Source organism: Pithys albifrons, chromosome 7 (assembly GCF_047495875.1).
Source record: "Pithys albifrons albifrons isolate INPA30051 chromosome 7, PitAlb_v1, whole genome shotgun sequence".
Taxonomy (NCBI): domain Eukaryota; kingdom Metazoa; phylum Chordata; class Aves; order Passeriformes; family Thamnophilidae; genus Pithys; species Pithys albifrons.
In genome coordinates this window covers 46,464,444-46,479,286 of record NC_092464.1, presented here as the reverse complement: position 1 = coordinate 46,479,286, position 14,843 = coordinate 46,464,444, and the positions used below count along the sequence as shown (strand labels likewise).

General features: G+C 41.5%; 1 protein-coding gene across 1 annotated transcript; it reads right to left on the bottom strand.

Annotated features, from left to right (window-relative positions):
* Positions 1 to 4,001: 4,001 nt before the first annotated feature.
* On the bottom strand, positions 4,002 to 14,842 carry LOC139674651 (uncharacterized). The gene is made up of 6 exons (XM_071561258.1): positions 14,822 to 14,842; positions 10,966 to 11,126; positions 8,357 to 10,273; positions 7,242 to 7,367; positions 5,263 to 5,385; positions 4,002 to 4,080 (listed from the first exon to the last, which is right to left on the bottom strand). The coding sequence occupies exons 2-6, from the start codon at positions 11,111 to 11,113 to the stop codon at positions 4,043 to 4,045; spliced, it is 2,352 nt and encodes a 783-aa protein (XP_071417359.1). The 5' UTR covers positions 11,114 to 11,126; positions 14,822 to 14,842; the 3' UTR covers positions 4,002 to 4,042.
* Position 14,843: the final 1 nt, after the last annotated feature.

The following is a 14,843-nucleotide window of genomic DNA, read 5'->3' as shown; positions in this document are numbered from 1 at the left end:
GCAGAGAATGTGCCTTTATAATATGGGTGGTTACGGGACAGGTGCTGGTACTGATATTCACCTGATGCATTCCAAGAGGCTTCTTACTCAGGCTGGTCTAGAGCAGAGCCACCTGAAGATCTAGTTCAGCTTTGGCCATCTAAGATGCTTCTGAAATTCAGTTTAAGACAAATTCATTTTTTCCTGGGTGTTTCCCTTTTTACCTGGCAGGGTTTACCACTTGAATAATTAAGGAAAATACCATAAGGGACCATTTCTAACTTCTATCAAATGTAATTTAAAAATCTGATACAGCAAATCTCTGTTCTGTGCCAGACTAAAGATCTGTTTATACCAGTACCTCTTTCCAGTCATGATCAATAGAAGATGCTTTCACAGCAGAGCAATGCCAGTTCTAGTGACATTGTTTTTATTGCTTCACAGAAATGCTCTCTCAGCCTCTACTGCTTGTACTTGGTACTTTGAATCATGTTACATTTTAGTATGTAGTAGCCTTGGATATATTTTTTTCCTTTACATCCAGTCACTTCTTGCAAACTGTACAAGTTCCTTCAGCAATTAACTCTTCTTCACTAATTATTAAGCAAGCTGTAACAATTTGCTTTCACAGTGCTTCCTACTAGTTTAACTTCAGACACCTTCATTCTTGCACTGGAAGGTATGTGAACAACTGATTCCTATTTGGTCTCCCAGTTTTCTAAATCTGTATCCCATACATGCAGGTCTTTGCTGAAACTCATAAAGGGTGGCATTTCAAAATTGAAGCTAACAGTTTCCATGGAGGAGGAGTTATAGCAGTGCTGACTGGCAGCCACTCCTGGAGTGCTGAGAAGCACAATTGATGTCACCATTTGGCATTTTAGACAATGCCAAAGCTGTCACTTAAGAGACTCTAAATCTTTTAGAAAGATGTAGACTAGAGATAAATACCAACACCCCTTATATATTAATGGAAAATTGTTCTATATACAAGTAAACCCCAAAAGCAGGATAGAAAGTTTAGTCTTGAAAGACTGATTAACCTAAATTGTTCAACCATAACCATTTAAATATTTTGGTTCAAACAACAAATTTTTTCCAGCCTTCTTTGTAGACATGTATATTTCCATTTGCAAGTTCTGCTGAAGCCTGAGGGTTAGTAATAGCATAAATGTATATAGTTCCATTAATCTAAATAAGTATGAAATGCAGCTAAAACAAAGTCACCCTTCACAGATATTCCTCTTCCAGCTCTGATTATCTCAATACTCTGAACCATTTTTGTCAGAAAGGTATTTCAGGAAAAATACTGACATCTGTTTTCTTTCTTTGGCCATGAAATTACTTGGGGTTTATAGTCTTGTTGAGTGAGACAGCCAGTGGCAGCAAGTCAGGGGGAGCTGAGGACTCTTTTGTAAAGTAAATTTGTTTTGCCTTGGGTCTGCTTAGAGTTATCATACTGTGTGTGTTGAAGGGTTGGTATTTTGGCCATTGACTCCCATCTTCCATTGTTTGATTTTAATAGAAAGACCCATAATTAATATTTTCCAAAATAAAGCAGAAAGCAGGACATGGTAAAAGGGAAAACTTTGCCATCCAGGTGCTACCAAACTGAAAGTTAAAACAGTACTAGAACCTGGCAAGCCTACATAGCCCACTGACTCCCCATCAGTGATTACACCACACCCACTCTGCAACAGAGGTTTCAGTGAGTCACAAATAGCAGTTTAGAAATCCTGAGTCACAGACAGTAAGTCTGTCCAAGCAAAGATCGCACTGTGGCAGTCTCAGAGGCCTCTAAGGTTTGTTGCTGGTGTGCCAAGCAGCAAATAGATTCCTCAGCTGCCCTTCAGCAGATGCTGCAGGAAGCTGTGAAAGCTGCCAAGGCGATGCAGAACTGCGACACTCAGGAGCCCACAGTCCTGCCAGCACTGCAGTGAGCCTGGGCAGCCCAGCTGCAGGGGGAACAGAAGCTGACACGTATGCTCATCTGCACAATTAAATACCACCTGGCTGAAAAACAAGAGCCTGGACTTGAGTTCACAGCCTCAAAATGCAGTTGGCACTTGACAGCCTTTGTGAAGCAGGGCAGTTTTACCCACTGGAACACGAGATACAGCTGTAAGGCAGTTAAGATGCAATCCACAAATCATCCAGGCTGGTGAGGGGGGAAAAAAAAAGCCAAGTGGAAAATGTAGTTCTAAGGTCACAGGACTACTGCTGTTAGAGTAGAAATACACCATATATAAACATTACCAAGAAATTATTTCTGGAGCACTAGAATATTCATGCATACTACTTTCAGCATTGGTGTGGTTGCACAGCATGAGTATACTACAAGATAGAAGCAATCAGTTTAAAATAGCATTTGTTTTCAGACGGAGCTGTCTAAACACTCCTACTGCTACACCCTCACATCTCTGGAGCATCACCAGGCCCTAAGCTGCTTCTTGCATCTGAGTAGAAATCACACTGACTAGTGTAAGACCTGTAAAAGGATGATTAACACGATCTTGGGAGCACCTATCAAGTATTAGCCAGTCCCAAATGTAAGAGTGCCATCTAATTGTGAGGTCATGAATATTTCTTTATCAGCTAAGCAGCAAAAGACACAGTTAAGCCTGTCAGCAGAACTGGGTATTAACAAAGCTCCATGTTTGAAGTAATTCCCTCCCTTGTTTTATTCTTTGAGGTTCTGGTGCAACAGATTTTGTGCAGCACAAAAACCAAGTAAGAATTTGTATTCCTTATTTACTTGCAGGGCTTAGGGTAGAAAGGAAATGAAAACTTGAGGTCACAGCAGTTTCTTTCTCCTAACAGCTTGGGGTAAAAGCTGTAATTACAGTAGAGCTTTAAGAAGTAAGCAAGTGCTATTAAAAATAATAGCAAAACCAAGGATCAGTTGGGTAGGGAAACAGCTCATTGAGGGAAAACAGCATAACTTCAGTTACAAGTCAGACTAGTAATAGGTAGGCATGAAACTTGAACATAATCACAGGAAATGCTGGTTTTATCCACCTGGGTTTCTCTAGGACACAGAATAACAGCATGGGAGAGGAGAGGAAGAAAGAGTCCTGCCTGTCCATTCCTTCCACCCTTTATTCAAGAAATACAAGTGATTTGTTTTGAGTTTGTTTTAATTTCTCTGCCTTTGTCACTCACACAGTCACTCTATTTGGGAATCATTCAAGACTGGCAGTATGTTTATTCTTTTCACATGGTGATGTTAGCCCTTATAGACATCGAAAAAAACACCACACACATTTTTGAGCTATCCACCTCATTTAGATCAGTCTATTTCCATTATTCATAAGACAGCTCAGCAGAGACTCAGTTTTATCATCTTAGTTCTATAAAGAGACTTCTCTGTAGTCAGTTGGCAAGGTCTGCATCAACTGTAATAGAAGCCAGAAAACAAAGCACACCACCAAAAACTTTTGTTTCACCTTCAAGGCCCATCCCTCCATCTCAGGGCCTCCATAAAGGACTCAAATCTCCACAGAAAAGGAAGGGGAGGAAGGACAAGCATCACATCAACTGAGTGCTTTAGTTCTCAATCATGGACTTGAAGAGAGGAACTGCCTTGAAACTTCAAGTCAATACTTGACATGATACAGCCTTAGCTCCATTTGACAAAAACAAATCCAGCCAAAAACTGATGGAAAAGAATCTTGTACTTATGTTCACACCATGGATGACATTGACAGGCTTCACAGTCCTGCAGTGTTTAAGAGCTGGGCAGCAATAACTGGCATGCTGGAACAGCAGTGCTGTAGATACATGAACATGTTAATTGCTACCATGTATAGATGGAATACAAGAAGTCTCAAAGTGCAATTCTATGAAATTTATTAAATAGTGGATGTGCTAGTTATAAAAAGGTGACTTTTGTGTTAAATACTTAATTCCATTTTCATAGCATCTTCAGTCTTTCGTGTCACTTTTTATCCCATATGAGTGCACAGGAACTTACAAAATGTACAAGAGAATAATATCAATTTTTTGATTTATACAAACCAAACCTTCAATAAATTTTCCCCTCCTCCTGCCCCAATATTTGTAATTATCTTCTCTTAGAGAGGGACTTTTTTGTTCCACGACCTATGGGTGAAGAGAAAAAAAAAGGACTAAGGTGTGCATTCTACCTGCAAAATATGAAAATATGTCAGTTTACTCCTAAAGAAAGGTGGACATACCAGTGATTGCCTTTTTGTATTGCAGGCACAGTTGGTTGATATTACCAATGTGCTCAACCTCCCAGCAAGTATAAACTCTGTATGAATACAATTGGACTTCAGAATATCCCAGTATAACAAATAAGAGTTCCATGTGAAACTCAGCAGATTCTCAGTGTGCTTTTTCTAACTACACTGTTGAATGTATCCAAGAAACATCAACTATTTCTGGGACAAATAGGAAGTACTTTGGGATTATGCAAGATCCCTGGGTACTTTTACTAAGAACTGATCAGCAATTAAAGATCAAACAATATGACTTCAGGACTGACACCAATTTTCACCAATAAGACACTTGAGCCCAAGTTGGTTTCCATCCTTGCAAATACATGGAAGTGTAATCCTCTTTTTAATACATGAGAAAGACTATTTTTGACTGATGTTCCCTGATGGAATATTCAAGTTCCCTTTTCTATGTTAGCTTGTTACTGCCCAGAAAGAAATCTGATCTTTTAGGTAGCTTCTTGTATGTACTGACCCCTTTTCAATTTACAAACTTTTCAGACTCTCATACAAATGCACAAAAGCATATTTATTACTGAACATACTTAATGTGATTTTTCCCTCCACTGTTTTTCCTCTCTTCTTCCAAAATAGCAAGAAGTTCTTACTCCATAAAGTTGTTAAGACTACCTATATTCATTTCTGTTGTATCAGATTACAGTGCTTTGGCTGAGACAGACCTGTAGCTTAAAGAAGGGGATACTCTGCAAAGTGACTCAGGACCCAGCACTTTAAAAAGTTAGAACAGCCTGAAGAGCAACACAGTAGGTTTTGGTGTGGGTTTCCTCCCCCATCCTTACACTGAACAAAGAGAAGGCACCTAACCTGGTAAAAGCTGCACTGGTATTCATACCAAGGTAGCTAAATGCTTAAAGTTTAGCTTGTCTCTTCCCCCCCTTATCTTATCCCATACATGTAGCATTTGCTATTATTCCACAAGCTATCAAACATCCTTGCAGCTCAAGCTGAGAAAGATTAGTCCCTGAGACAGTAATGGAAAAGTGCTTGTCACAGTCACTGTTTTAACTTGTCACTGTATACCAACCTCTGTGAACACTGTGTTTAGGCATCTCCCACTCTTCTTCCTCCACCTCATGTCTTGTGTCCCTGCGTTTTGAAGGTGGTTTGCCTATTCTTTTCTTCTTTGGTTTAACCAAAGGTGGGCATCCTAAATAACAAGAGACAACTGGTGTTATTTCTCTAACACATATTCTCACAGCAAATTTAACCTCGACTTTCAGAAAACTGGCCTGTGATGTTCCTCTTCCTTTCTCCCTTCTATATGCCCACTTTAGTAGCAGATAAAATTAACTCTACATATGTCAAGTAAGTTTATATGCCTACAATATTTAATAATTGTCCAACCATAATTCTGGATGAATTGTAGATTAGGTCACAATTTGGATAGGTGTTAATATGGAAAAAAAACAGAGTTGGTTAATTCTGCTCTAATTCTGCTCTTGTTCAGTTTTCAAATGCTCAAGACTAGTAGATAGCTGTCCAAGTGATCCAGTTCACCCACTCTCTTTAAAAAACTTAATCCTTCAGACCTGTAAAATTATGCACCACAGGTACACTGTAAAAGAAGTCAAATTTAGGATATGATATTCCTGCTAAAGCGATGTATCTTGCTTAGCCAAACACTCTTGCAGGACACTTAAGATTAATTTGAAAAAAAGAGTCCTGATATAGGCAATATTTTAAAAAGGAAGTTATTTTACTAGCACTTCTGAGGCATTCATTGGCATGAACAGAATTCAGAAGGCACTGATTCCTGCTTCCTGACACTGAGTGTTACAGCTTCTGCACACTACATGGGCTGGGAAAGGAGGGAGAGAAAACAAGGACTAACACAGAGACCAAACATCCTCAGATGCCGCACCATCTGTAACTGCAAAGAGATAAAAAGCCACATACTGGAAGTTAAAGGTAACAAGATTATTTCAGAACTATTATCATGTTTTTGTGATTTGTTGTAGAGGAGCTAAGAATAGTGCTGCTAAAGTGTTTTCAACTTCCACAGAGCAGGCTAACATGCAAAGTACAACACTGAAGTCTGTGGATAGAAAGGACAGAAAGCCTTCAATACAAGGGTCAAAGAATCCCACCCCCCAATATGCTCAAGCAGGAAAGCAATGCAGAGAGAGAACTCCAAGGAATACACTCTAAAGAACAGTCTACTGGGCTGTTGGTACAGGAGACCTGATGAGATGTATCAGTGAACTGAAGACAAGCAAGTCAGTCTGTTCTGAAAATAGCTTCATGCTCCATTATTTGATAGACCAATCCCAAGATACTTGAAGGCATGTGACCCAGGAAAGGAGCACTACAGCAAACTCCATGGGTGTTCCAACAGCACTTACAACAAGAAATGTCCTTAAAAAGCACCCACACCAGATGTGAACTCCAAGTAAACACTAATAGTAAAGGAAAAGCATTCTGCTTCGGGAGCTAAGAAAAAAGTATTGAAACTATCTAACCTTTTACTTTGCTAGAATAACTGATTCCTTCATCTTTTCCTTAACCAGATCACAATGAGTGCAGTCAGTCATCCTTCAGCACTATCAGGGCAACTGTGTGTCCCCACTAGTTTCCCCAATCACTGGCCTATGTAACTACCACATAAGACTCCCTCTATGTTTTCCTCAAAGATTCAGGGCTACCACTGCATATGCACTCAAGAGAAGCATTATCTGGGTAAAGAATTAATCCTACAGTTTATGGCAGCAACAGCTTTGCAGAAATAAAGACTTCACTTGGCCACATCAAAGCATTTGATGCTTTGGTTTCCCATAATACCTTTAAAAACCTGAAAGCAGGTCTAATGCATCCTTATTCCCCTTTTTGGTTTTGCAAAGGCTATAAATATGCCTGAGATGTACTAACAGGCATTTTATCAATATCAGAGCAACAAGAATTACTTTTTATTATTTTCAAACCTTGTCCAAATATCATATGCTTACTACTTTTTATCATATTCTTTGGGATGTTCCTTAAGAACAAAAACACATTAGGAAGTTGTACCTTGTTTTTTGCTCTTGGCTGGAGGTGAGAGACTATCACGTGTCCGGCTGGTAAATTTGGGCTTTGCACCACTTCTAATCCAATACTCTTCAGGTAGTATCCCCATGTTCTCCCTTAGCAGTCTTCCTAATTAAAAAAAGAATTAAGGTCAGTATTTAGTTTTGCTAGTGCTGGATGTACTGTTTGATCCACAAGCCAGAATGCAAAGTTAGCTGCTGGATCTAATTGTAGGAGTCTGTTGAAACAGAGAGAGTTTTCTGGGAGACTACACTTGACAAAAATTACAAGCCACTTCGAGTCCACAGCTTCTGTACAAAGAAAATAAAGTTTAAGAACTAAACCTGTAATTACAAGTAAGTCTAATGGTTGCCTTTCACAATATGAGGTGGTACTAAACAGCAGCCAACTACTGAAGTGCCCACATAACCAACTGCAAACTGATAACTCTGCTTATTCTCAGTTTAGATGAATCCAATTTCCAACATGTACCTTCAGTTAAATAAGATGTTCTTTTCCAGGTCAAACTTAACAGCTTCACACTGGTTTTCCAAAAATACAGCAAAACTTTAGTTGCTAAAAAAAGCAGCAGCTAAAATAAAAAAAAATGGCTTGACTCCTCTTCTGCAGAGAAGTTACACAGGGTATGTCCACCAGATTATAGTGAACTTAATCCTGTTTAATCCACCTAGCATGAGTCTGGGATGGGAGAGTCAGACTGTTTGAACAAACTTAAATGCACAGTTTCCAAGACATTAAACAACAGTAGGTGTGTGTTCAAATCACTTCAAGATTTTCAAATTAATAAATTACCACTAATATCAGAAATCGAAGTTAATCAAACCTAACTCAAAGGAGAGTTTCTGTGTTTCTCTCTGGTGGTCTTGAAGATGCAGAATCCTTATGCAATAGGCTAAAAAAAATGCAAGAAACACTCTCTGCTCAAAAGAAGTATTCTGCAGGACTTGACTGTAAGCCAAACATGAAGCTACAACATCCTCTAACCTTCCCACTGGTTCAAGCTAAAATTTGCAACTGCAATTAGGTGTTTTTAATAGCAATTAGTGCTATTATCAGCACTTTATCCCCAGCAATTAGCCCACCTCCCAAGAACTTACGTAGCATTCGCTGGTGCTCAAATCCTTCTCTTCTTGTCATAGGCCTCTTTCTTCCATAATACCCATAGTCACCATATACAGCTTCATCTAGTGCTCTCTCCTTTGGCTTGTAAACTACACCAATATTCTCAACAAGCCCACTCCTAGATTTTACTTTCTCTTGAGCAGGCCAGCTAATTAGTTGTGCTGGTACAGCATTTTTAGGTGGTTTCCAAAGCACTCTCTGGCCAACTTGGTAGAAAGTTCCTTTGCTTGGTGTCAAGATTCCATATGGAGGGGCTTCTTGAAAGAAATACTCGATTTCATCCATGTCATCATCCTCCTCTTCCTCCTCATCCTCTCCATCTTCATCCTCTTCTTCTCCCCTCATAAAATATTCTTCAGAGTCCTCAACTTCTGACAAACTTTCAGCTGCTCTTTTGTTGGGAGAATTGATTTCTTTCCTACTAGGAGATCTAGAAAGGGCTCCCAGCTTTCTACCTTTACTGGAAGTCTCTTTAATCTTTGTGGCTGAAGAGCTGACATCTTGGTCATTCAAGTTGCTCACCTGCTCCTTTCCCACCGCCTCATCTTCATTAAGAGACCCACCACTTTTCATTTTCTCTTTCTCCAAGCCCTCTGTACTTTTCTGAGAAGTATACATGCTTTTCTGAAGCACATAGTCAGGGACAAAATAAGGCACTGAGGCACTGTCAATTGATGAGCCTTCCTCCCTAGAGGACATGTCATCAGAAGAAAGACTGATTACACTTTGGTGCTTCCTTTGTGGCAAGCAAACTTTGTAGTTTGTGTCTGTGCTGTCCAAACGAGCCAGCCAGCTGCTGGAGGGAACATACTTCTCCACTGATTTGTCACACCACAAACTTTTATCTGTCTGGATGTCATTTGTTGCACTGTGGCTTAAATTCAGCTTTTTCTGCTGCAAACTCAAGTCACTCATTACCTCCATATTGGATGAAAGCAGCCCTGCTTGTTGAATAAAGCCGGGCTCTTCTTTGGAAGCTTTGGAGCCTGTAGGTTTTCTAGTGCTAGATTTCTTAGCTATTACCACATCCTGTCTTGCCACTGGTTGATCTATGCCAACAGATCTTGCCAGCTCTGTGATTTGCACTGCCATGGCTTCTTCTGGGGGTGATTTTGCCCTTTGACTTGTATTTGCCAGCTTTTCTGCATCCAGTTTCACTTCATTATGTTGGATATCTTTTTCTTGCACAGCTTCAGGACCCTGTTTGGAGGGGACAACAGCTTTTCTCTCATCTAAGGAAGCTCCTGGCATCATTTGCTCCCCTTCATGAGGGCCATATATCATGCCTTCACAGGAGCTAACAGAAAATAAGTCACGTGGCACCAGGCTCTCTGGGACTGGTTTACCACTTGCCACATCATACAAAGGGATAGTTTCTTTAAATGACTTCCACAGTTGAATAGCTGGAGAGCCATTTCCATATTGTATCCTCACTTCTTCCTTCTCAAAGGCATAGCTCCCAGTAGGAAGATTCCTATACTGTGTAGAGCTGGCAGGGTTCTTGTTATGGAACTCCCTGTCTACCACAATGGAAGATCCAGATGAATCTTGTTTCTGTGAAGTACTTTCAGCCTCTGTACCTATAGAAGAAACACAGGCCATCTTTCCTGCATCACAACCTTTCGTTTCTGTACGGATATCTTGATGCTTTTTCTGCTTGCTCTCAGGCTGTCTAGGATCAGTCTGTGTTTCTTTTGTCTCCATTTTTTTCCCAGAGGTATTATAGTGCCTAAATCTTGTTGCATGATAAAACATAGGGGAAGGTGGGGCAGCATTAAAATAAGGCCTTCTGTTAATTCTTGCATGCATGGGATGCTGTGGAACAAAAAATCCAGGGTACTCATGAAGCGCAACAGAATAAAATGGAAAATACGGATTTCCACTTCGGAAGCCTAGACATCGGTGATAAAAAGAAAAGACAAATATATCTTCTTTCTGAAATAAGTCATCCTGATTAATATTTACTTGCATACACAGAGACAGCTACAAGATCAGACACATCATTAAATAAAGCACTCCATCTTTCAATGCTTGGAAACAAATCCAAAGCAAAAACCCTGAAAGAGTTCCTTACAATGGAATAGCTTATCTTGACATCTACATTTTACCCAGAGCTCTATTTCATTTCTTTCATTAGCTTTCTGTACTTTTTGTTATTTCTTGGAATTTTGCTATAGCATTGTCTTTGAAAAAAGACAGCTCCAGATAGAAGTTAGCATAGGTGTAGCACTAACAAGGCGTATTTAACAATATTTTTCTTACCATTTCTTTAGGCTTGCATATATCCATACCTATGTGCGTGCATACATGGAACTCAAACACACACATATTAATTGCTAGGTATATTTTAGAGCTGTGTCTGCAGGATGATCATTATTTAATACTTTGCTTAACTTCCATTCTCCACAAGCAGATGCTTTCCACCACACAAATTACAGATGTAAGTCATACTTAATAAATCAGATTTTTGACAACGAAAGCATTACTCCCAAGAATGCCATTATCACAGGTACCTATTTGCTTCCCCTGCTCCAGCAGTAACTTACTAAGCAGAGCTACCATAGAGAGCTCTCGTTTGCCTTACCTGAAGCAGGTACACAGTATGGACTGTACGCATGACTGAGGTACCATGGACTGGGATAAGGCTGTTGTGCTGATGGCTGAGCATAAAAAAAGGGTCTGGTGCGGTTTGTGGAGTATGATCCACTCTCTGAAGTTGAGGCAGTACTCATTTTTCCTTAAACACTGAAAGAGATAAATTAGGAACCACTAAAAAACTGCATGACCTAATGATGTTATGCTGTGTCAGAATTTAGCAGACATTCCTCTCCCAGCCCAAAGAAACCAGATCCTTCCAAAAGAAAGCCACTACCTTCCAAACAAAGCGGAAGGCTGACATTACTATAAAATATTTCAGTTGCCCTTTGCTAAGATAGCTTTTAGATACAGCTTTCATACTAGTTCTGCAAACCAACCTTTTAACATGGTTTAAAGCCACAGAACTTTAGTAATCTCAGGTATATATACCCATATAAGTACCATCCCAGCCCATTAAAAGAAAAAGCCTCCAGTCAGCCTTGAGCAAAAGGCCACAAAAAACCCAACCCAAACAAACAAAACCCAAAAACAAACAAACAAAAAAAGAAGCAACAGAAGGCTTCACACATTCAGGCATTTAATGCTTCAGAAAGAAAGCACTTCTTAATGCTAACACATATGTTGTTATGCATCACAGTAAGAACTATTAATTCAGGATTTGTACTTTATATTTTACCTAAAAACAATGATAGCTAACACAGTAAACCAAATATGTCACTGACACCACCCTTCCTATGTTTAAACCAAGTGACAGGTAACAAAAACAATCCCACCAAACCCCCCCGTGTAAGTTTGCATTCAGAGCCATACAAAACTCACAAGACAGAACTTCCTCCCACACTGAGATATTTCCTCAGTTAACTAGTACATTAATCTCAGTCCATCCCTACCCATGCAATCACACATAGCTTATAAAAAAGAACATAAGAAATCAGAGAGCACAGATGAATTAGTGACTGTACAGAACAATAATAATAAAAATAAACAATAGCAGCTCAAGTCTTTGCAGAATTTAAGCCCTTCAAAGTTATAGAAAAATTAATTCAAGACCTGAACAAACTAGCACACCATCCAGTCTAGAGTTTCAGAACACTTTCAGGAACACTGGAGCCCTCTTCAGTTTCCATGCAAGGCAGCCTGTCCAGCTCTTGAAGGCATCAAATAGCCCACAGACTCTCCTAGACCAAAACTCCCAGAATTGCTTTGACCTTTCAGGAGAGAAAGAAGTAGGGAAAGAAAAAAAACCCACAAAACCAACTCCCCCCTACAAAAACTAAGCTAGTCCTGCCCCCTTAGAGTCCCTCAAAACTAAGGTGGTGGTTGCGGTTGCTGCTGCTGCTGCTTACAGCCCAGCAAGAAACTACACCCGTCCTCTGCTCACCCTCTTTACGGAGGCAGCTGCTGCTTGTCCACTCCCCCTCCCACCTGAGGCTGATCTGACAGTGACGCAGGGGACCTTTTCCAACAATGCGTAGGAGGAAAGTCAAAACACCAGGATAGGAGTACTGGTAAAAGCCTTCAGCTGGTGTACAGAAAGCTAGCAGGCTTATCTTGCAGATGTTAAAGCTGCATCTCTAAGTGATTTTCCAGTATTTCTCTTTTGTAATGGTGGAATTTATATTAAAAAGAAGGGAAGTATTACCAATCTTCTCATTAAAACTGCTGCTAAAGACACTGCTTGAAGGGAAAAAAAATCAGATGATGCAAGGCCAAGTTTACATTTGTTTCCAGGGTTGGCCAGTTGTTCAGCACTGAGTGAAGGGAGCAATGCTCTTCCATCCTAACCTGTCCAAGTGGGCTGAGAAACTTAATGTTGTTTCCATATGAACAGGAGAAGCACTTATTCCAATACAGTACACTCCACCGGATTTTATGAAATGTGAGGTTGGAATTTGACTCTGCCCCAGGTCTTTACAGGAGATGGGAATCTGAGTTGCTGCTCTGGAATTGCACATCTCCATATGGCAGGACTTGGGTACTGGGGCAGGTGGCCAGAGAAGGAAGCACAATGCATGAGCTGTGTAGGCAGGTGAGTGGCTAAGGGAAAACAAAGACGTGTGGATGCTTAGGAACTGCTTGCATTTCTGTGTGGGGAAATTCACCAAATCTCTGTGTTTTTTTTCTTTCTGTAACATTCAGATTAAAGGTGTCCTTTGTACCACGACATGAACTGTGAATTGCCGGGGAAGGATTAATTACTGATCCATTCCTCACAGACCTCCCCAGCCAAAGCTTGTCCTCTCCATTGATGGCAGGGCTTGTACTCTGCACCACTCACTTGTATGACTTGTAGAGACAGGACAAGGTGCACCATGTACAAACTGAAAGCGGGGAAATTTAGGCTAGATGTTAGGAAGATGTGAAGGTGGTGAGTGACTGGAACAGGCTGCCCAGGGATGTTGTTGGATACCCTGTCCCTGGAAGTGTTCAAGGTTAGGCTGGACAGGGCTTTGAGCAACCTGGTCTAGTGAAAGTTGTCCCTGCCCAAGGCCTGGGGTTTGGAACTGTATGGTCTTTAAGGTCACTTCCAACATTGACATTCAATGATTCTATGACTTATGTCAGATGTTTTAAATCCCCAGCTCCTGCATCCATCATACTTTTACCTTTTTGGCTTGAAATTCCTAGCCTTTTTCTTGGTGAAAGGACCCAAATGGAAATAAAATAAATAACATTTGCTAGCTTTTCAAAAGTTCTCAGGATTTTCCTTTCCCTCAGACCTGTCATCAGTCTTCAGAGTGAGAAGCAGAATCACAGAATCTTCTGAGCTGGAAGGAACCCACAGGGATCAGTAAGTCCAACTCTTAAGGGAAGGGCCCACACAGGAATCAAACCCACTCCCGTCTCCAGTGTCCCTGTCACTTCCTTCCCTCCTGGGGCTGCTCCAGGCCCCACAGGCCTCAAGTGACACTCACTCAAGGGCCAGCAAACCCACACTTGGCCAAAGGACATTCCAGGATGGCCAAAGGACCAAAGGCAGGTCCCAGTGGGAAAAGCAGAATGCAGAGTGGCCATGGCCAGGCTCAGCCCGCAGTTGAATCCCAGGGGATGGGCGATGCTGGGATGCAGAGCGGGACACAGCTGGGCTGGGCATTACCTGGGATGCCCACGGGCCTCCAGGCTGCACAAGTGTGGGGCACAATTCCTGTGAGGAGCGGCTGAGGGAGCTGGGGGTGTTTAGCCTGGAGAATCATAGAATCAGCTGGGTTGAAAGAGACCTCTGAGATCATCAAGTCCAACCCTTGATCCAATCCCACTTTGATTACCAGATCATGGCACTCAGTGCCACGTCCAGTCTCAGGTTAAAAACCTCCAGGGTCAGAGAATCCACCACCTCTCTGGGCAGCCCATTCCAATGCCTGGTCACTCTCTCTGTAAAGAATTTCTTTTGGATATCCAACCTAAACTTCCCCTGTCAGAGCTTAAGCCCGTGCCCTCTTGTTCTACTGTTGGTTGCTTGGGAGAAGAGACCAACCCCCACCTGGCTACAACTTCAGGTAGTTCTAGACAGTGCTGAGGTCACCTCTGAGCCTCCTCTTCTCCAGGCTAAACACCCCCAGCTCCCTCAGCCTCTCCCCACAGCACTTGTGCTCCAGTCCCTTCTCCAGCCTTGTTGCTCTTCTCTGGACTCGCTCCAGCCCCTCAATCTCTTTCCTGAACTGAGGGACCCAGAACTGAACACAACACTCAAAGTGTGGCCTCACCAACGCAGAGTACAGGGGAAGGGTCACTGCCCTGGGCCTGCTGGCCACGCTATTTTTGATACAGGACAGGATCCCATTGGCCTTCTTGGCCACCTGGGCACACTGCTGGCTCATGTTCAGCCTCCTGTCAATCCAAACCCCCAGGTCTCTTTCCACCGGG

Coding starts and splice junctions, on each gene's coding strand:
- LOC139674651 (XM_071561258.1), bottom strand. CDS start 11,113: ATGAGTACTGCCTCAACTTCAGAGAGTGGATCATACTCCACAAACCGC. Junction 7,368..8,356: donor TGAGCACCAGCGAATGCTAC/GTAAGTTCTTGG, acceptor TTTTTTAATTAG/GAAGACTGCTAAGGGAGAAC. Junction 4,081..5,262: donor TAAACACAGTGTTCACAGAG/GTTGGTATACAG, acceptor CTTCACCCATAG/GTCGTGGAACAAAAAAGTCC.